Consider the following 21,951-nt stretch of genomic DNA (forward strand, 5'->3'; position numbering starts at 1 on the left):
CAAATCTAAAAACAATGTCTGCCTCATCTGTCTCAATATCAAAAAAAAAAATTAAAAAAAAAAAAAATTGAAAATAATCAGATCCTCATGACCATTACTATATACAGGACCCTCCAGGTAATGGGAATAAAGAAAGGAACTTTTGGACATTTTTTTTCTCCTTGGGCTGGGGGAGCTGTCACAGGGAAGGGAGGGTCAGGGGTGGCAGTGGCTGCTCAGAGATGGGTTTGGCCCGTGTCCCTGGAAGGAGCCACTGCCCAAGCAGCTCTGCTGTCCCCCGGGCTCTGCTCTCAGCTTTCTGGGCTCTGTTGGGGGGCACAGCCTGTGCCAAGGGGTGGCAAGGTGCCTGCAGGCCCCAGCTCTGGGGGAAACAGAGAACGTCCTGGCTGTATCCAGCCTGCTGCCAGCTCAGCAGTGGAGCACAGCACAGGCTCACGCTGCCCATTGCTCCCACAGATGCAGCCGGCACCACAAGACATGCTCAGAAGATCTGGGAGAGCATGAGAAGAGTTTTCTACCAGGGAACACATGGTTTGACTAAGTTAATGGCCATTGTGGCTGGTGGAGCACTTTTCCTGCTGATGTGCTGTGCTGGAATCTGGTATTGCTGGAAGAGAAAAGGGTGAGTGTTTTGCTGATCTCGGCCTCAAACAGCTTCTTGAAAGGCTGCTCATAGTCGGGAAACATTCCCAGTGAGGCTGCTGTGGAGCTGTAGATAGTCAGTGGTTGTCCAAATAACTCTGCCAGGAGTTCTGCTGCTGCCCAGGCCTTTAATTGGCCTCTTAAATGCTGGGCCTTGTCCTGGGGAGCCCGCTGGGGCTGCAGCCAGTGCTGGCTCCCACTGAGGCTGCCTGGCCAAGAGCAGCCCCAGGAGCAGCGGGCAGAGGCAAAGCAAGGTGGGCAGGAGAAAGAGCGGGGACGAGATTGCCCTTGAAAGGCAGAGGCGCTCTGGGGCCCGCTCCTGGCCAGGGACCCTGCCCAGAGCCATCCCCTGCTCACCGGGGCCTTGAGGGGCAGCTGTCCAGCTGGGCCAAGCTGTGCCAGCAGCTCCAGCCGTGCTGGGGAGCCTTGGCCGGTCTGGGCCCTGCTGTGCAGGAGGGTCCCTGCGTGCCAGCGGCAGCTGGGGGCCTCAGCCACCTCCTCTCTCCACAGGAGCACCTCTGCACCTTCAGAACAGCAGCCAAAGACTTTAATCACCGAGAAGCTGACCTGTCATCCCCGCTCTTCACCTCTGTCTCCCTCTGCTCTGCTGCGGCTCCATCCCCATCTTGAGTGCGTCCCAAGACCCACACGTGCAAAGTGAGACCCTCTGCCCCTGAGCCCCCTGGCCCTGGTACCTGCCCAGGACTGAAATTGGGCAGCCCCTGTCCACCAGAGCAGGGCTTGGCCTATGGGTTTTGTTCAAATAAAGAGATGGAGATTTCACCTCAGTGTCTGGATGGTACCACCAGCAAAGCCCTCATGGCACCAGCCCTGGCTGAGCTCCATGTCCAGGAGCAGCCGGGTGTGCCCACAGTGTGGGCAGGCAGGAGCCAGGCAGGGGCTGCCATGACCAGTGGTGGGGCCACGAGGGGCTGGGGGAGCCCATGCTGAGCGTCCCTGGGTTGTGAGAGCACATTTCCTTCAGTGGCATCACCTGGGCCTGCACCTCATGAGGCACCCAGGGCTAATTTGGGCTCTCTGCTAAGGTGTGCAGGGATCCCCCATGAGGTGTGCAGTGGGGTTAAATTGAGAGGGTTTTTTCCTCTTCTCAGCACAGCAAAGGGGACACTCTTGGCTGAGGTTTTGCAGAGCTGGGAGAAAGCCTCTTGCGAGCCCTTGGGCCTGGCCTGTGGGCACAGCGGGCAGGCAGAGCCCATCCCTTGAGGCCAGTCCGGGCTGCTCGGGCCAGGCCGGGCCGGGCCAGGTGAGGGCCCCGGCAGGGAAGGGCCGTGGCCGTGGGCTCTGATGAGGCTGCTGAGCTTCACCCTGGCCCTGTGCTGCAGCCAAACACACATTTACAGCCACAGCCATTCTCTGGGGCACAGGAGGCACCCGGGGCTGGAACTGAGGCCATGGCTTCTCACCCTGAAGGGAGGATGGCTCTCTTGGTTTGGAGGGCACAGCTTAGATCCCAGTTCCCTTTGTAAACCTGCTGGGGAAGTGTGGAGGGGCAGAGAGTTCCAACCCTTCTCATTGGGAAGTGTGGCTGATGCTGTGGGGTTTTTCAATTTTTTGCCCTCTGAATTTGTGTCCTGGCAGAGGGTTAAGTTTGCTTGCTCTCACAAAGGCCCTTTTCTTCTTGGTGCTCAGTGGGACTGCAATGCAGCCGGGGTTGAAGGAGGATCTGCAGCCGCTCGGGCCATGATTGTGGGACACCGTGTGGGACCTGCTACTTTCGGCTGTGCTTTGTGGTGCTGCTGGTTCAGGCCTTTTACAGTAACTGGCTTCAGTTCGTTCATCTTGTCACCATGGCTGGGAATAAATCTCTTGAACACCCCTGTAATATTAAGAGGCAGGCATTACTTTCTTGAAGTGCTGCATACACAGACCATGGGGATCACAGGGCCTTCTTGGTGGGGTCTTCAGGGAGCCTGGTGGTCATTGAGGGAGGAAGCTGATTCTACTGGAAAAAAGAGGGTTTTCCATGTGTGGAAAAGAATAACCTCTCACTTCTCCATCCCTTTCTGTACAAAGTTATACAGGCAAGTGCATTCAAATATCTCTATCTGCCATGTCAAACTATGTTTCTTTCTATAACTATCTATCTATCTATCTATCTATCTATCTATCTATCTACCTACCTACCTACCTACCTACCTTACTAATCTATTTCTATGCATGAGGTTTTGTTTATTTATAAATTATGACACTTCTATTGAGAGCTGGAAAATGATACCATCCATGCTTGATATAGCAAAGCTTAGATTTAGGAACACACATGAACTGTGATTTCTTTCTTGCTAGACATATGCTGGCTTGTTTAGATTGACTTTGAACTGATATCCTGCAAAGCTGGAAAATGCCTGGTGGCCATTGCTGTGATATCCTTAAAAATCCTTTCTTCATTTTTATTTTTTTCTTTTGTGCTGGTTGGTAAATACCTTTCTTCCTTAAGCTGTGTGCTGGCAATACTGGAGGTAGAAAATAACATAATACTGCATTTTTTGGATACTTGATAGCTGTCCTGTGAAATTTTATTGTAGTATCTTCTGTCTAATACCCACTCAGAATTAAATCAGCTGGTCAGCTACTGAGCACAACTTACTGCACAGCTGCAGCTCATGTTTCCACAGTGCAAGTGGCTTTTTCTTCTTTCGTACGTGTATCAAACACAACCAAGTGCAAGGCTGCTGACAGAGGAAAGAGCCTTGTTTAGTGGAGCCTGGACTTTGGGAAGGTGGTAGCTGTTAGATCAACACCCAGCAAAGTGCCTAAATTCCTTTTTGTGACTGCTGTCTGGTGACTTTGGCCTGGCTTCTTGAGGAGGTTCAATTTTCATTTAGAAATGGCACCAGAACACTCCATGTGCTCCCGTGGAGCCAGGGCTGTCCCAGGACACATGGAGCTGGGACAAACGGCACATTGATTCTCATCTCAAGAAGCCACCTGAGCTCCTCATGGCAGCAACCCCACGCACTGCTAATGGATCCATTACAATTAACTCAGCACACAGCTTGGAACTTGAAGCTTTGACATACGGAGCTTGTTCAGTTCTGCCATGGAGGAATGGAGTTTGGAAACAAAGAGGTTTAGCAAGGAGATCCACACACAGCTAAACTCTTTGTACTCTAGCGAAGGAAGTCTTAGGATGTAAACCCTCACCCATCCTCTGGTTTTACCCCTCCAATGAGCCAAATTCTTGGTCTTCATTCCTGTGTCAGTAGGAAAATATGACAGGGAAGTGGAGATCCTCCTTGGCTTCTTCAGCTGGCCAGCTTGTAACTTCATCCTCTGCCACAAACAGGAACAGACAAACTGGGATTTTGTTATGAAACCTACTTGGTGTTTGATTTTACCCAGAAGTAACTGAGATTCACTGAAATATTTACAAGCCATAAATGATGGATTTTTTGTGGTTGCTAGAATCTTTCAGATTTTACAACTTTTCTGCTGCACGAGAACCTGGCACTTGCAGAACTCTTGCCCCATGCACTTCTCTAGTGCTTCTTGCAGAGAAGTGCTTTGGGATTAATCAGGATGAGTGCCACGTTCACGTGTGGTTTATGGAGCCCACAGGACAGGGAATTGTCTTTGCTGAGGGCACTGGCTGTCATTCCAACACCTGCATCACTTTTTCTACAGTAATCCTTGTGAGAAAGGTTGTTCTTTGCCATAGAGATTTTTAGTCCACATTTTTTATCTCAAACAGCCAAAACTTTTCCATCTCACACGTTTCTGATGCTGATTTTTCCATTCCAGTCTGTTGTTGGCCTTGTCAGGAAAATTCATCTACAAACACCAGAGGTTTATGTCTAAAAAGGAGACAGAGGAGTCCTTTTACTTGATTTGAATAAAGGGAGAGGCCATGGGCCATTCTCCTGGGGTCTCTCAAATTTTTGGAGGACACAGCCTCCTTTTCATCCGAATTTCCCAGCCACGTCCCTGTCTCTTTCCCCATTAGCTGAGGTACTTGAGAGGTCCAGACTCCCTGGACTGCCTGATACCTAAGATTCCCCTCTAATGTATAACCCTCCTTCTTCATTTTTAATTCTTATGGAATTTATGGTTTTCCCCCATTGTTTCTTTCATCTTTCAATATCAAATTTCATTTATCAGCAAACTTACAGTTTGTTTGTAAAGGCAAATATCTTTTTTCCATTCATCAATCAGAGGAATCCTTCCCATTGTTTCTTTTATCTCTCAGTGCTAGTTTTATTTACCAGCAGACCCACAGCTTGTTTCTAAAGACAAATCTCTCATTCCTCTCAACCTCTCTTTTTTAAAAAAATTTCTTACTAATTGTCTTTACAAACTTTAGTTATCATTGACTTTATTTCCTTTTCCTCGATTTTTTTTTTTTTTGTTTTGCAATTATTTGCAGTGACATCAATTTCTGTCCTTTTGTAGCTATTCCTGGATTAGTAGCTATGGCTACTACCTGCATCCTCTTTATCAAATGTTGCAGAAATTGTATTAAGCAAGGGATCATGCATGCTAAAAGATAAGAGTTGCTACAGCACAAGAAAAGCATTTGTTAAACCCACAGTTTACTAGATAACCACGAAAACACGTCTTATTCTCATTCTTTCCATGTTTGGACTGATACATGAGTTAACTTTCCTATTGCTTTTGTAATTTGTTTCACCACCTTTTAGCTATCAGTTAATTTGCCACACTCTCCCTTCTTCTGCTGACAGCGTTTGCATTTCTAAGCTCTCACACGAGGCTTCTACCTGCAGTTCCATTTAAATCTGTTTTGTTGGATCTGGACCAGAACCTATTACAAAGGATTTGAGTTTTGTTTCAGTGTTGCTACTTCTACTGATCATCACGGACAACACGTGTCCTGCTTGTGGAATTGTTTTGGGGGCAGCTTAAAAATAAGGGCTCCAAAAAACCTTCTCTTTCCCCTCTGCTTTATAGCCTTCAAAATCTTTTTGGTAATTATGGAAGGAACACCTTGCTTAGCTGCTGGTAGTGAACTTAACAAACATTTGATTCTATTTGCCTTGATATCTGAAACAATTATAAGGAGGGAAGCTGGGGGTCTAACACTCTGAACCTAAAGTCTAGTCAGAAATGCTTTTTCCCACGTATGTGCTTCTTGTTCTATTTAGACAATAAATGCTTTTTTTCAGAAGAATGAAGCCACCATAGACTTCCTTCTTCATCTCAAAATCTTGTTTATTATGGACTTAACTCACTGGTTAGGTTTGACTGGGCTGGCCACCCACAGCCAGTCTTCAGATCTTCCTGGCCTTCCACAGACTTCACAATTTTTCAGGTAAAAGGATTTGCTACTTCTTCTCTTATGGTTAAAAATTACTTTTCTACTTTTGGCTTCAACTTCAACTGGCTGACAATATCAAGGTAAGATTATTAAGGCAGATATTTTAATGGTGTAATTTAATTTCCTAACTTAACTTTTACTTTCATGTTGTCTTTACACGACCTGTAAAGGTGAGTGAAGGCACAGAAAGAGCTTTAACATAAAGAAAACAATGACAGTGAGGATTGGCCTCTAATGACTGGAGATTTGAGAGAAGGGATGCCCACACAAACTATTTCAGCAGCCAGGCTGTGGGAGGCACACGGGGCTTCCCCTGATGTTGATGGCCTGGCTACTGCTCCAGTCCCCTCTTGTGGAGCATCAGTGGCAGCCTGCCGAGCTTCTCCTCTAGCTGAGATGTCTGAATTTCTGGGGCCTTAGAGACCTTGACTCGAGAGGGATGGCTCTACCCGTGTTCAGCTCTCCTGACGGCTGTTTCTGTGCTCAGCAACACTTGCACAGGTCTACACTACTTTACTGCTGCTGCTGCTGCTTCTCTCTACTCCTTCACTAGGACTCAATCTCCTGGCTGGATGTTGTGAACAGCAAAGTCTAAAGGCAGGCTCTGTGCTAGCTGAGCTTCTTGTCAAAGAGCTTTTACAAGAGACACTATCCAGGCTACATATTGTTTCCAATAGATATCCTTTATCCCTACCCCCAGGTAATTCTCAAGGCCGAGGATTACCAGGATAAGGAATTCTAAACAGCAGTTCAAAGGGAGATAATTGAGTATCCCCACTGGGTCTGGCCCTTCTTCTTGCCCAAGCCAGTGGCAAGAGCTGGCATCTTAGTTTCTATCACCAGCTTCAGAAGGTGTTTCTTTATTTCCCCATTCATCTTTTCATCTCAGACAGAACTCTGGGGGTGCCAGGGGCTATGGAGGTTCCATTGGATCCGTAAAGCAGTCAAAACTCTGAGACATAAACTTTGAAGAATTTAAGATTTTAGAGAAGCTGAGGCCTTCATTAGAAAGAAGCCTTGCTAAATCTAAATAAAATAAATAGATGGGCCTTGCTAAAATTAAAGGGAGCTAGAGAAGCTTTGCTAAAATTAGAGGTTAATCATTGGCTAATAACTAATTGTCTGTCAACTCTATGCTTGTTCAGCTGGGCTTATAATGAGAAGCAATGAATCTGGTAAGGAACTTGAAGAACAGAAGAGAATTGCAAATCAGAAACTCCTGGAAGACATGAAACTAGGAGCCCAGCCAAGGGTCCATTTGTCACTTTGCATTGAAAAGGTAGAAAGGTCAGAAGGAGGAAGAGCCATATCGCTTCCCTCCCTTCTCTCACCCCTCCTCATAAAAGGACCACCAACCCATTTCAAGGAACAAACTACGCATGCTTAATTGCTTTTTTCCTAATTAGCATAGGAAGCAGAGTGTGGGTGGCAACGGGGTTATGAATATGCATTTGTGTTCCATATTTCTGGAAATAAAAAGCCTGTATTCACCAGTATTCGGGGCCATGTGTATTAAGGGGTGATCTGACATCGGCCCAGCGCTGCTAATAATCATACACTTTTTAACCCTAAACCAGTTCAAGAGTCTTTGTCTGTCTCAGTTGGATAGTAATACTAGATCATATCCATATTTTAGTAAATCAGTCTTAGAATGCAGCCAAAAATTGCATGTGGAAAAAGGAAAAGAACTTGTGGGTTTGGGAAGATGAGGATGGATTTTGTTAACAGCACACTGGAAACAGCACCAAGAGAAGGAACAATTGTTTTTGGAATGCTCCCATGTGAAGGTACAGCAGGTTTTAGTCTTGAGCTCAGGTTTGTTGGTGCAAGTGAAACAACAAAAACAACAATGATGATGATGATGGTAATAATAATGATAATAAGAGTAATAATTATAAAAATGATAATAATAATCAATAATATATATTTATATCCAAAATTAAAAATTGATAATGTGAAATAATGTTGACAATACTAATTTGTGAGCTTTGGTTGCTCACTGTAACACTAAATACCCTACAAAAAAGGACTAGCAAAGGCCCAAATGTCAATGGTAAACTTTGTGAATTGTATACACAGAATAAAGGAGGAAGGGGTGAAGTTGGCTGTTTTTATATGGTTTGCTGATGCTGTGATGTGGAATGCTTTGTCTGTTCCTGGGAAAAATACAGAGATTAAAACTGCTGGGTTTTTCATGTACCACACTATCCACAAGCTGCAGGATTGGTTCCATGGCTGGAGAGGCTCTTAAAAGAGCAGTTGATAAAACGAGGAGATGGGAACCTGTCCCGGTGGAGAACCCATCTCCCAGATGGGCTCCATGCCCTTAACAATGGGCCCACTGGGAAATGGAAACCCCTGGGTGTGCAAGGCTGCACCCAATTTGCAAACACAGCCATGGACAGTGAGACTTGGACTGCCTGGGAAATTGTTCTGGCTGTGATGGCCCCTGCCAGGGCCACCCCAGAGGCTGCAGGGCTGGACCTTCATGCACTGGAATTCATTAGGAGAAATCAGAAGCAAATGACAATTTACAATACAGGAATAAGAATTCAGATTCCTCCAGGACACTTTGGTTTGATAACTTCTCACTGGAGCTTGGCCTTGCAAAGTGTTCATGTCATGGGAGGAGGAATTGATGCAGATTATCAAGGAGAAATTGAAGTAAGTCTGTTAAACAATAGTGAACAAGATTTGGTTTTCCACCACAATGCAGGGTAATACAGTTACCAATATTGCAGTTTTAAAAACAATTGTAAAAAAAGGACATCCACCTCAAATCACCTCCATTTGTGGAGATAAAAGGTATGGACCCAGCAGTCCTAATAAAGGAGCCAGAGTGTGGGTCCAGAGGCCAAATGGCCCTCCCAAGCCAGCTGAAGGAACAGCTCTGGGCAAAGACAACACTGTTGGAATCCTGAGACCTGGGCAGGAACAATGGGAATATGTCCCTGCAGCCAAGTGTTCTCTGCCAGAACAAGTCGATGGGATGGGATATTGTTTTACAGACCCTGCCAGACCAAATCTCCCTGTTTGCCCCAACGGACCCTTTGGAAAATGCTCAGATCCACGGGGCTCCATGTGAAGGCTGATGTGACCCTGAGGGACTTCCACACCAATTCCAGACAGGAGCCTGGCTGTCCCTCAGGGACTGGGACCCGGCACCTCTCCAGCCGAAGGGAAATGGACCCCAGCAAGCCTTGTTAGCCACAGACAGCGCGGTAAAGCTGAACAGCAAAGGACCTTGGGGACATTATTCTGGAATTCAAAAGGTGCCAGCTCCATGGACAACAGAATTATTGTTCCTAACGTGAATGAGAGTGAGGAAAAAGAATGAGTAAGCTTGTGATGGTAAAGCACAGAAATCCTTTCACATTGTGGCCTCCAACTAGAACATGGCTTGGTTTCTCTGGAAGGGAAATCTCAGTCAATCCTGTAAAACTGATAATTGCATTCCTGTGTTCCACAGCACAGTTTTCTGTCAGTGTCCCTGCACTGGATCCGTTACAAGTCAGAGCCCATTGACAGAGTTTTGGCCACCCCACAGGGTGAGCCCTCCGAGGGAACCCCATTCCTCCCAACCGGAGCTGAGAACATACCCAGCAATTAGTTACATTGAGTATTTTGGCTACTTTGATCTTTAAATTTTCAAAATAATTTTGATGACTAATGCCTTGATTAAACTTCAGAGGTGGTTCTGGCAAACAAAGATCCTGTCTGACTCTCAAGATACAACTTACAGGTGTTGGGGGTTAGGTGTCCTTTATTTTCTATTTAGTTCTGGCTTGCCTGTGGAATTTTTACTCATGACTTGCAGGGAAAACTTAACTGCGGGTACCTGGTGGCTGCTTGAGGAAAAACAAAGAGTTTGGCTGGGCCCAGGGAGGGAAGGGGGCAGGAAAAGGGGAGGGTGGGGACAGTTTGGTGGCTTCTTCAGCTTCGGAGAAGAACACTTTGGGTACAGAGCTGTTGTGGTGGGGAGAAGGGAATTTCGCCATCACCCAGATGGAGCTGCTGCTTCTTCTCCTTCTTCCCTCTTCATTGGTGGCCTCGCACCCCCTGTCCTGCCGGGACGTGTGGCAGTGCCAGCCACCGCCACGGAGCTGCTGATCCACCTCAGCCACTGGCCCGGGATCTCAGCTCATCCCTGCTGTTCCAGCTGAGTGTTCCTCAGAGCCCTGCAGGAGCACCAGCACTGACTGCCAACCTGAGGGGGTTTGTGAAACAAAGCCTCTCCTCCATCCTTTCCCGTCTCAGCCCAGAAAGCTGTCACGGGGTCCCTGGTTCTGTTTTCTTGCTAACGCTGTAGTTATTGTTGTTTGTTTGCCTGGTTATAAATACTAGTAAAGAACTGTTATTCCTATCCCAGATCTCTGCCTGAGAGCCCCTTGATTTCAGGATTATCATAATTCGGAGGGAGGGGGTCTACATTTTTCATTCCAAGGGAGGCTCCTGCCCTCCCTAGCAGACACCTGTCTCTCAACACTGAGACATTTCCATGAGTAAATTTTACAAAGTTTTCAATAAAATTCTTATTGATAAATTTGACTCCATTTCATTTCTAACAAGCTGTTCCTAAAGATCCCGTCAGGCTGTCTTAGACACTTTGGGCAAGGGATTCCTTCCAAGCTGGGCCACTTGGTGGGGGGATGGGGGCGGCCCCAGGGCGGAGGGCAGGGTGTGCAAGGGCCCTTTGTGACACGCTGCAGCACGGTCACCGTGGGATGGTGGCAACGGGAGCAGATGTCAAAGGGCCCTTTGTGACACGTGCTGACATAGGAGCTGGCGGTGACAGGGCCACGCCACAGTGCTCGGTGCACGCGACGGGTCAGGACGCGCCAGAGCGGTGCTGTGAGGAGCCCCCGCACAGCGCACTCCTTTGTGTCGGACCTGGAGCTTTTCTGAAGCACTATTACTGCAGGTGACCTCGAGGCCAGACCACAGGTCTTGCTGACTTGTGGCCTTCCCGAGGCTTCCTTCTTAAGGTTCTCTTGAGGGCAGACCGTGGGACTTGGTGACCCGGAGCTTTTCCGACGTGTCGCACATCCCTGCAGTCTCTGCCCTTGAGACCAGACCACAGTCCCTGTCGAGGAGCCTCCTGTCCTTGTGGCAGGAGCCCTCAAGACCCAAGTGCAGGACTCGCTGTCTTGCAATCTTGCCAGGACTTGAGTCTTGCAGGTGCCTTCCAGGCACGACTGCAGGACTTGCTGACTCTGAGCTTTTCCGAGCCATCTCTCCTGCAAGCAGCCATAAATCCAGTCACTGCCATGGAGCAGCGACCCCCAAGAGTGCCCAAGTTGGCCTGGCTTGAGGAGGAGGAAGAAGAAGGCTCTGGAGCTGTCCTGGCACAGGAGTCTGAAGAGGTGCAGGAGTTCCAGGCACCACAGGAGGGTGAGTTGCAGAGCTCGGCCTTAGGGCTAGTGCCTGTTGCCAGCTTGGCCCCATCCCATTGCATGCCATGCCATCCCCTGGTGCTGTTCCTATGGAAAGGATGGGAGAGTCCGAAAGAAGACAGGGAGCAGCGACCCCCAAGAGTGCCCAAACTGGCCTGGGTGGAGGAGGAGGAAGAGGAGGTCGAGGAAGAAGGTCCTGGAGCTGCCCCAGCACCAGAGACCGAAGAGGTGCAGCAGTTGCAGCCGCTGGAGGAGGGTGAGTGGCAGAGCTGGGCCACAGGGCTGGTGCCTGCGGCCATCTTGGCCCCATCCCATCCCATTGCATCCCATCTCATCCCATCCCACACTGTCCTGTGGACACACACCCATGGGCAGCACAAAAAAGGGGCTGGGGCTGCCCCCGCAGCAGTGGCCGTGCTGCATCCCCTGGGGCATCCCGGGACTGTCCCTGCCTGGGGAACGCAGGGCTGGGCTGTGCTCTCCGGCCTCTCCCGCAGCCCCTCAGCTCTGGCTGCTCTTTGCCAGATGCAGCCATGGACGGCACACAAGAGCAGGACACCGCCCGTGGCCGCTTCCGCAGAGCAGCGCAGGTACCTGCAGCCATCCCCACCTGGGCTGGGCCTGCTGGCACTGCTCAGCCCAGCACCGCACTTGGAGCACTCCATGCAACTTCCCTGCCTTCCTGCCCTTCTCCTACAGTTTCTTTACCAATACATCAAGAGAATTGGCAAGGAAGAGACCAGACCTATGGACACTGAGGTCAAAGCATCCTCAGAGGTCTTGGTAGAACAGAGCAGCGCTGCCCAGCTGGATCTGCTTGTAGAGACGGCTCTTTTCAATCCAGAGCAAGTAAGCAGCCTGTGGCCAGCCTTTGATCCTCCAGCAATTGCTTGGCTTTCCCAAGCCACGCCTGCTGCTCACTTGGAGCTTTTGAGGCCATGGCAGTGGGCTGGAAGAGAAGCACTTGTCTGGGGAAGAAGCTGGGCACATTGCTGACTCCCTCTGCTAGCATTCCAAGTCTCCCTGTGCCTTCTCCAGGTGCCCGCCGTGGTGAGGTACATCCACCAGTGGCTCATGGCCAATGAGGCTGCTGAGCACAGGATGGACTGGGCCCTGATGCAAGTGGCCGAGGCAGAGCCCGATGATGTGGCCATCACTCTCCTGCGGGTGGCCCCAACGTGTGACAGGTATGGGGCCCAGCTGCCCCGAGGCCTCAGGGCTCCCCAGCCCATCACCCTGTACAGCCCGGCCCAGGGCTGTGAGCAACACAGACTTGCAGGGCCCTCTGGCTGCTCCCTTTGCTACAAAGTCGGCCCCCGAGCCCACTGCCATGCTGCCAGCCTGCCCCTCAGGGGCCTGTCCCCACAGGGCTGGGCTGCCTGGCTGCTGCTGCTGCTCAGGGGCAGTGGGCACAGGCAGAGCTGGTGGCCAGCTCAGCTCCCCGCTGCTGCCCAGCCCACGGTGCTGTGTCTGACCCCGCAGAGCTGCTATGGCCATGTGGACGACCATCTTGCTCTCGCCCTGGATTTCAGAGGAAGTGACACCGCTCCTCGTCAATGTGGTGGGGAGCTGGCCGCAGAAAAACCTGGGCACCTCTGATGGGGACAAGACGGCTGTCTTTTCCCTGACTGTGAGTTTCTGGAGCTGGCCTTTGCTCACCGCAAGGCCGGCCGCCTCTCCAGCAGCTCTGTTGCCTCCTTCCCCCACTGCATCTCCCTGCTTCAGGCACTGGCCACAAACCTGGCCTAGGGGCAGCTTCAGGGCCACCAGGCCCGCTGCTCCCCCTGCGTCTGCCCCGGCCTCTCCCTGCCACGCTCAGGCCCTGCCACACGGACGCCCCGGCACTGAGCGCTGTCTCGGGCTGCTTTGTCCTCTGCAGGCAACTCTGGTGATGTGGAAGATCCTCCAGGGGCCCTGTTGCCCACAGATCCTCACAGTCTATTTCCCCCGCCTCTTTGTGCATCTCCTCTTCCAAACGTACTTCAGTACTTTGTATATGACAGAGGACGTCCATACCTTCTGGAAGGAATGCCAGGAGCAACACGGCCTCTCCACCAGCCCCAACAGGTGCTCCATGCCACTCCTCTTTCCCTGCCACTTCCCCAGCCTCAGAGCCAGCGCTCCCAGCGTCACCTGGGCTTTGCTGTGCACACAGGTTTGCAGTGCAGACCCTGAAGGCCCTGCTCTGCAGTCTCCACTTGGAGCATGTGGTGGTGGCAATGGAACGCAAGCGTGGCTGGGACACGCTGCTCTGTGCTGACACCCACCACTATGCCATGGGTCTGCTGGCCAGGTGAGCCCCCCTTCTCCCCACTGCCTCTGACATTTGTGCCCCCTGCCCGGGATGCCCCCCACAGTCCCCGTGGCCATGGGCCCGAGGGCCTCGTCACCGAGGGATGGCCAAGGAGACTGCAAAAGGCTGTGAGAGGAGGGTGCCCAGGAGCAGCCACATCTCACGGGCCCAAATACCCTCACAGGGTGCTGGGGCAATAGGACAACTGTGTCCATCAGTCCTGGGAGAGGTTTTTCGCACCCTTGCTGAGACTCTTTCTGCCATTTTCTGCCTTCCAGGGTAATGCGCCGTGCATCCGCCCACTTGTGCAAAAGCATCTTAAGCTACCTGCTTGAGGTGCTCAGCAAACCGTTGCCACACTGGGATGTCTCTGCCATGGCATTCCTTGTGGAGGTGAGCCTGATGGCCAGCACTACCTCGCTCAGCTCCCTGCCAGCCCTGTCCCCTGGCATAGCCACAGCTGCCTGGGATGGCACCTGCGCCCTGTGCTGCTGCCTGGGCCCAGCCCTGCGCACTTCCAGGCTCCTGCCGGCCAGCTCCCCTCTCACTGCCCTGTGCCTTTCAGCTCCTAGATTGCCTGGACTTGAGTGACTGTGGTGACAGCCTAATGGAGATCTTGTATAAGTACCTGTGGTACAACTCCACAGAGATGCATCACCAGGTTCTCAGGGCTCTCCTCCTGCTAAAGGACCGTCCCTCCATGGTGAGAAGGGGGCAGCAGCTGAAGCCGTGTGGGCAGCATGAGGCTGGGCAATGCTGTCACTTGGCCTTGGCTGGCCTTTGCCTTGGGCACTGAGGCAGCTCCTCGCAGCTCTCCTGCCTCCTGCTTCAGCTGCCCGAGTGCTTTGGGACAGCCCTTTGGCCTCTGGGCCCTGCGGCAGCTGCCCGGGCTTTCACACCCTTGTGTTCTGCACAGGCCGAAAGAATTCAGAGCCTGACAGGAAGACTAGTGCACCTCCTGTGGGACTTGGACAGTGACGTGGCCAGGATGAGCATTGCTCTCCTGAGCTATATTTTCATGGATGAAGACACCCCAATATCCTGGCGCAGGGCCCTGCAGCTGGCTGAGCCGCTCCTGAAACTCCTGGACAATGTAAGGCTCTGTGCCCCAGCCACGGCCACTGCCTGCTGCCCGGACACTTTGTGCCCTGTGCATTTGCAGGCCTGCGCCAATGTGGGCCACAAGAAGCCAATGATGAGGTCATTTTTCCTTCCTTTCATACAGCCCGATAGCCAGGTGCAGCTGCTCTCCATGTCTCTCCTTCGAAGAATGATGTCGTCGGCAGAAGAAGAAGGAAGAAAGCCCCTGAAGGAACGAGTGTACCAGAGCCTGCTCCCACTCTTTTTCCACTGCCAAGATGAGAATCGGCATGTGGCAGAGGTGAGGACTCCTGGGCTGCTGCTGCGCCTTGGCAGGGGGCTCAGCTGCCTCCTGCCCTGACGCAGGCTTGCAGGCTGCAGCCTCCTCCAGCCCTTGGCACTGGGACACTCCTGTGCCCTGCCTTGTGGGGCCATTTGCGGCTCTGCTGCTCCCCAGGCCTCTCGGACAACGCTCCTTCGCGCGGCTGGCTTTCTGAAGAGGACAGACCTGGAAAAAGCTGTCAGGAAGGAGAAACTGTGGAAGTTTGCCAGGCTCGTGGTAAGGGCAGCCTGGAAGTGCCAGCCTCAGGCTACAGAAGCCCCCTGGCCCCGGTGCTCAGTGTGTGGGGCTGGCAGCTGTGCCTCTGCCCACTGCTGCAGCCGGGGGCCGCACGGCTTCTTCTGCAGCCCCCTGTGGCCCCGAGCCGGGTGCCGATGGAGCCCCGGCCCAGCGGGGCTGCGGGCCGGGCCGGCACCGCGGCTCCCCGGGCAGCAGCCGGTCCTCTGCCCCCTCCAGAGCCCGGCGCCAGCGGCTGCTGGCCGGGCCTCAGGGCTGGCCGGGCACGGGAGGCCGGGGCTGGCCGCAGGCAGCAGCGCCCGGCCGAGCGGCAGAGCCCGCGCCAACCCTTCCCTCCTGCCGCTCTCTCCAGCTGGCCGACCACAGGATCCCCTTGGCCGAGCACCTGCGCCGGGCCCTGCAGTACCTGCAGGACCCACAGGAGACCCTGCGAGCGGCGGCCATCAGGGTCATCGGTGAGTCCCGAGCCCGGGCTCCCTCCCCGCCCCGCCGCAGCTCGGCCCCAGCCCCGGCTGCTGTCCCGGCAGCGGCACCCGGGCCCGGCGCCCTGGAGCCCCGGCTGCCCTCGGGGCTGCTGCTGCCGGCCTCTGGCAGCCGTGCCCTTGGGCTGGGTCAGGATGCGGCAAGGGCCCGGGCTGAGCCCTGCCGGGGCAGGAGGCCGTGTGGCCACAGGGCTGGTAGGGAGCTGTGCTGCTGGGAACCTGACAAGCTCTGTGTTCTCAGGGATGGCCGGGGAGCAGCTGAGGGGGCAGCAGGCAGAGCTCCAGGTGTTGTGCAGAGGTGAGCCACGGCAGCAGGCTGACAGTGGTGGCTGTCGGGGGCAGCTGCAGGCCCTGGCCAGGCTGTGGAGGGCTCTGCTCCCTGTGCCGATGAGGGACGGTGTGGGCAGAGCACAGTGAGATTTCAGGGCCACGTGGGGCATTTGTGGCCAGCAGCTTCGGGCTGACCCCCTTGGTCCCTGCTCCCTCCTGGCCAAGGCAAGAGCCGGCTGGCATGGCCCTGGCTGGGGGCTCTCGCTGGGCCCCCACAGCTCTGGGATCTGACCGTGGCTCTGTTTGTCTCGCTTGCAGCCCTCGAACGCCTGACAGAGGACAGAAGCAGTGCCGTGTCAGACCTGGCACTTGAAACGCTGTATGTCCTCCGGGCCATCCAGAGTGCCCGTTACTCCATTCTCCAGAGGATGCAAGACCAAATCCTCAGGGCATGGAGGACACGGCCTCGTCTGTCGGGCCTGGGCTGGCTGCACTGCTGGAGATGTACTCAGAGCTGACCTGAGAGGCTCTGTCTTCTGGGGCCACATGGGCCAGCCAGGATTTTTTATTTCATAAGGGTTGTTCTTTTCCATTTTTCTCTTCTTTTTACTATGTAAATAATATAGGATATGTTAGGGCTGAGAGGCTCTATCTTCTGGGGCCACATGGGCCATCTGTTATTTTTTTTTTCATAGAGATTGTTCTTTTCTTCGTTTCGTTTCCATCTAGTATGTAAATAATATAGGATATGTTATAAACCACAAGAGTCCCAAGACCTTTCTTTTGCTGCCCAGGGTGTGTGGGGCATAGGGGAAGAGAGGGAAAAGGGTTCTTGTGTTCAGCAACCTGCCGGGGCGTTCAGTGGTGCAGGGCAAATGGCCAGAAGCCCCTTGGCCTTTGGTGGTTGTGCTGAAGCCACAAGCCCTGTGGCAGGCAGGAAGCGCCGTCTGTGTCCTGCTGCCCGTGTGTTGCTGCCGTGATGGCTGAGGAGCTGCTGGAGCTCCTGTGGGGCTGCGGCGCTGCTGCCGGGCCAGGCTGGGGGAGCCCCTGAGGGCACGGGGTGCTGGGAGGCCGTGAAGGGATGAGGGGCTGTGGAGGCCCAGACGGGACAAGGCAGTGGGAAGGCACAAGGGGGATAATTGAGGGAGTGGGTGGCAGGAGGTTCCAAGGGGACAGAAGGCCCTGGAGGAGCCGGGGTGGTGGGAAGCCCTGAGGAATTGGGTGTCAGAGGCCATAAGCAGCCCCCGGGCAGCCGCCTGGTCCCTTACACCTGGCTGCTCCGGTGCTGCCCCAAAATATCCCCCAGGTCTGCAACAGAAGGCCTGGAGGCTGGGACACCACCCCAGCGGGAGGGTGGGGACAGCCCGAGGTGCCCAGGCTGGGCTGGCTGGGGACATGGAGGGCAGGGGGTGCTGCCAGGCCACGGCCACTGGGTGCTTCCAGGAAGGGGCAGTGGGTAGAGGCTGGGCTGGCGGCCAGCCCGGGCCCTCGCGGCTGCCCAGGCCACGCTGCTGTGACCGAGGCCCCCCTGACACAGATCTCGGGGCCCACAGAGCTGCTGCCACCATGGGGAGGGTGGCGATGTCTCCTCCGGCAGGGCTGCCCAGTGGCTGCTGCCCAAGCGGCTCTGGAGCCCACAGAAACAGCAGCAGAGTGTGCCCAGGAACAGCAGCAGCCCCAACGTCGGCACCTGCGCACTGAGGCGTCCGCAGCAGCCAGGTGCCAAACAGGGGGAGGCTGTGGGCACAATTGCCTTTGCTTTGGCAAAAGGCTTCAGCAGAGTTGGCCACAATGGCTTTCTCTTCACTTGCAGCCTTACAACAACGCTTGCCAGCTTCAACTGCAGCCTGTGCCCGTGACTGACTTGGATGGCTGTGCTTGAGGGCGAGCTCGCCTTCCACACTCAGGTGTCCCAAGGCAGCGGCACTGGCACCATCCTGAGTGAGAGAGAGAGAGAGAGAGAGAGAGAGAGAGAGAGAGAGTCTGATGGGGCAGCTGCCCTCCCTCTCATCTGTCCAGGCACCTTGAAGTCACATGAAACCAAATCCTGCACTTGCTTGGAACAAAGGAAGAAGCAGCATGTGCTGAAAAAAAGCAGGGACTTACACGGCTCAGTTTTGCTCTCCACTTGGGCAATCCCAGAATCCCTGAGCACTTGGTGTTGCAAAGTAGCATCAACATCATCCAGTCTCCAAGCACCCTGCCATGGGCACAGGTGGTGTGCAGGCACAGGTGTCACTAGAATTGGGAGAACACTTTTCCATGTTGACCTTTTCCTCTCCTGGATTTCAAGCAAAGATGAAAACATCATCTGGTGAATGACTGAATAATGTAGCTCACAGAACTAGGAGTAGGAGTCTCCAGTGGCCCATGCTGTGGTCATTCAACCATTGTTAGATTGTCCAGTTGGAGCTCAGCGCGGTGCAGCCCGGGCACAGACACCAGGCTGGTCCATTTCAGCATCCCAAAGTCTTGGTGGCTCCCTGTGCACCCATTGTCTCCTGAATCCATTCTTGAACTCCCAGTTACTGCTGTGCAGGACATGAGAACACAGGAACAGCTTGTTTGGCTCATTCTTGCCTTTGCTGCTCCTGCCTAAAGGACTCATCAGGACTATATGCTGATGGAATGGGATCGCCGAACAGCAGGGACTTTGTCTGTAGTGTCTGAAACTAAAACCTTGTCTGACTGTTCAGACACTCAAAAATCCAGGGTGAGAATGACAGCTTTGGTATGGAAGAATCCTAGAAATCTTGACTTGTGATTTTTCTAGTCAAGGATTTTAATGCCAATGTGGAAACTACCAAAATATTCAAACTTGTTTTCATTGGCAACCCCTTTGAAATGGCATCAGCAGACCTCCAGGCGACAGGGTATGACAGTGGGGACAGTACTTGGCAGCTCATGGCTTCAGATGTGGGAGGTAAATATTTTGCCTAGGTACACATTTAAGTTCAAGTTTTTCCAGGATTTGGATTGACTCGTCATTGCAGGTAACTTTAATCAATGCAAAAGGATTAAAAGCAGAGTTTCTGGAGAATGTGCACTAGGGAGGAAATAGGGAGAAAACCTTGAACACAGCCAGCAGGCTCTGGAAAAATTTATAAAAGTTAAAATTAAAAATAGATGTAGTCACTATTCATACTACTTTGTGACTGTTCAGACAGGACTCTTTGTGTCTGGAGGTGATCGTAAAACATTTTAAAATCTTAGGAAATTCGGGAACTCAGAAAGAAAGTTAGGCTTGGCAAGCCCTGGGAAAAGTAGGCCCGGGGAAATGTTAGGCCTTGTGCTCGCTAAAGATCATGTGAAACTGCACCTGTGTAATCAATATATGATAAATGATAGAATTGTTAGATGTGATTAGATATAATTATTGTTTAAAGAACATGAGGAACAATGTTAGGGGGCTGGGGTGGGATCACGAGAAATCCATGCTTGGGTAAAAACAATGCATACAATAGAACAATGTAAGTTAAATAATTAATATCTAAGTTGTATAACCATAGAGTATAAAACATGTTCAACTCAAAACCAAGATGGGTCAGATTTGGGTCTGTGTACCCCTGACACCCAGAGCTCTTCAATAAAGCACCTGCATATAATCATTGTGTGATGATGTGTGTTCCTGAACTCTAACATTTTGGTGCCCCAGATGGGACCTTGTGAGTGCTGCTGAGCGAGCTGGCGACCCGATCCTGCTCCAGCCGGCACCGAGGGATTCTCGGGGAGCCCATCGGCCGCGACCGTCTGCGCTGCTCACAGCGTCCCCAGGAGAAGTGGTAAGGTGCTTTCACTTTGGTTTGGGTGCCTGCCAATAAGACGCAGCAAAAGCTGCGCTTGGTTGGGCTAAAGGAATTCCTGTTGGGATTGCCCGGGCGCCGTCCGTCAGACGACTGCGAAAGCGTTGCAGGTTCGGCATTTGTGGTGTATTGTAGTTGTGACATGGAGAAGCTTAAAGGGGTTTTGGGCAGCAATGCTCTCATAGCAGGAACTTCTCCTTTGGGGTGCTTATTAGCACATTGGAAACAAGGTCACTTTGGGGAAGAATTACATAAGGCTGAATTGATTTTGGTGAGATCTCCCCATGGAAAAAGACCCCTGTGACACTGTCTCATCTGTTGGTAGCTATAACCTCTCTCTTTCTTTACTTTGTTTTCTTTCTCCTCTCTCTCTCTCTCACTCCCTCTCCTCTATCACATAACCCTTGTTATCACTAAAATAAATGTACATTATTGCTGTTGTGATTTCAACTGAAATCCCTTGTGTCCTTTGTGCCCTCTGAGATCAAAGAAACTTCTTGCGACTCCACTGGCGTTAGCGAATCGTGACATTTAAACTGGAGTCACGGACAGGATTTGTGACAGACAGAAGGGGCTGCAGGTTTGTTGTGCAGTCTGTATTAGGGGAAAGATGTTTTGCTCCAGCCGCACCCAGCCCGACACTCCCAAGAGAGTGAGCGGTGTCTAGAAAGCAAGGGGGGCAACTCGAATTTCCCACAAACTGCACACGCCGAGGTGAAAAGCACCCCACACTCACTTGAGGGCTCTGTCTGCAGAATTTCACAAAAGATCTCTTAGTGCAAAAGGGTGGGAATGTTTTTGTTGTTGTTGTGTGTGTGAATTTTGAGTGCTTGATGTAGCAAAGAGACAATCAGAATTTTAAACTGAAAGAGTGCCTCCCGAGCAGATTTGGTCTTTTTACCCACACAGGGAAGCAAAAAGCAGTGTGGGTGTGGGTGTGGGTGTGTGTGGGTGTATAATTGAAGTTTATACCTCCCTGTAGTGGTTTTCCCTTTGTAAAAATGACTGAAAAGGGCAGTGCAGAAGTTAAAGCTGCATTTTATGCTCTGTTAGCAAAACACAATGCCAGACCTTCTGTGGGAGGGGAAAAGCAGGCGCTTAGTTAGTGGTTTAATTTGGAAAATGTGATTGATAGAGTGTGTTCTTTACAAGATTAAAGAAAATTTAAACTGGTCAAAAATCAAACTCTACTCTGCTCAGTTTTGGGAGCTTGTTTTACAGCAGCTCTAGAAACTGGCTTTAAGCAAAGAAGTTAGGATAGAACTAGAATAGACTCCTTCTAAAACCTAGTTGAAATTTTGCAAAAACAATTGAATGAAGAAAAGAGTAAGATCAATCTGTTGCGAGCAGCCCTCCATGATGAAAATTCAAAAATGCTGACTCGCTAAAAGAAACAGAAGAGGGGGAAACCCCTCTCCTGAATCAAATTTACCCTCCAAAAGAGCTAATTCATTCCAGTAGAAATGATGGACCTGTAAAAATGGCAGAAGAAAAATCAGAGAAAGCAAAGGTGTTAGATGCATTGGTTCTCTTAAGGAAAACCCAGACAAGAGAAAAGAAATCTCTCACTGCCAGTATTGGTGGTCACTGGAGATAAAGAAGGGGGTCCCCAGCAAGGTAATAGATGGCTTCTCACTTCCAAGTTGAGTGAAGTTGTTTCTAATTGGCACTGTCCCAAGTTCATTGTATGGAATGCCCCATTGGATAACCCAGCACAGCTCCACAGGCTCTGGGCTGTGAGCCAAAGCCGTCTCCTTCTCAGCTTCTGGGAGTGGAGCCCAAAGAGCCTCAGAATCAGGGAAACTGGGAACTCTGCTTCTCCTGGGTGAGCAGAGAGGCAGAGGTTGCTTTTATTTCAAATGCTCACGAGAAATAACAAAACTGGAGACATATTGATTACAGCAATAGTGTGTAGAGAATATTTGAACAGAAGGTGGGCATGATATTTTAGTAAAGGCCTGTCTGCACAAACCAGCTTTTGGTATAAGTTGTGATATTAAAGGCTCATGTCCTTGAAACTTTCCTGAAGCAGAGAGAATGAAGCAAAACAATATCCTTGTGTATAAGAGAAAAAATGTAAACCTGTGTGGATTAACCAAGAGTAACTTGCTTAGCCCGGGG

General features: G+C 51.7%; 2 protein-coding genes across 2 annotated transcripts in view; one reads left to right on the forward strand and one right to left on the reverse strand.

The window, feature by feature from the left end:
* The window catches only part of LOC147646041 (maestro heat-like repeat-containing protein family member 7), a 109,269-nt gene that overhangs the window by 21,140 nt on the left and 66,178 nt on the right, over positions 1-21,951 (reverse strand). The gene's annotated exons all lie outside the window — the stretch shown is intronic.
* On the forward strand, positions 10,695-16,788 carry LOC147646043 (maestro heat-like repeat-containing protein family member 7). Its single transcript, XM_086873990.1, has 16 exons — positions 10,695-11,323; positions 11,423-11,581; positions 11,851-11,915; positions 12,025-12,174; positions 12,364-12,512; positions 12,808-12,955; positions 13,205-13,392; positions 13,481-13,618; positions 13,897-14,011; positions 14,184-14,321; positions 14,535-14,711; positions 14,844-14,999; positions 15,156-15,257; positions 15,628-15,730; positions 15,999-16,055; positions 16,346-16,788. The coding sequence occupies exons 1-16, from the start codon at positions 11,200-11,202 to the stop codon at positions 16,543-16,545; spliced, it is 2,169 nt and encodes a 722-aa protein (XP_086730116.1). The 5' UTR covers positions 10,695-11,199; the 3' UTR covers positions 16,546-16,788.

This window comes from Cyanistes caeruleus, unplaced genomic scaffold (genome assembly GCF_971803275.1).
Source record: "Cyanistes caeruleus unplaced genomic scaffold, bCyaCae1.hap1.1 HAP1_SCAFFOLD_130, whole genome shotgun sequence".
NCBI lineage: Eukaryota > Metazoa > Chordata > Aves > Passeriformes > Paridae > Cyanistes > Cyanistes caeruleus.

Coding starts and splice junctions, on each gene's coding strand:
- LOC147646043 (XM_086873990.1), top strand. CDS start 11,200: ATGGAGCAGCGACCCCCAAGAGTGCCCAAGTTGGCCTGGCTTGAGGAG. Junction 12,956..13,204: donor CGGCTGTCTTTTCCCTGACT/GTGAGTTTCTGG, acceptor TGTCCTCTGCAG/GCAACTCTGGTGATGTGGAA. Junction 15,000..15,155: donor AGAATCGGCATGTGGCAGAG/GTGAGGACTCCT, acceptor GCTGCTCCCCAG/GCCTCTCGGACAACGCTCCT.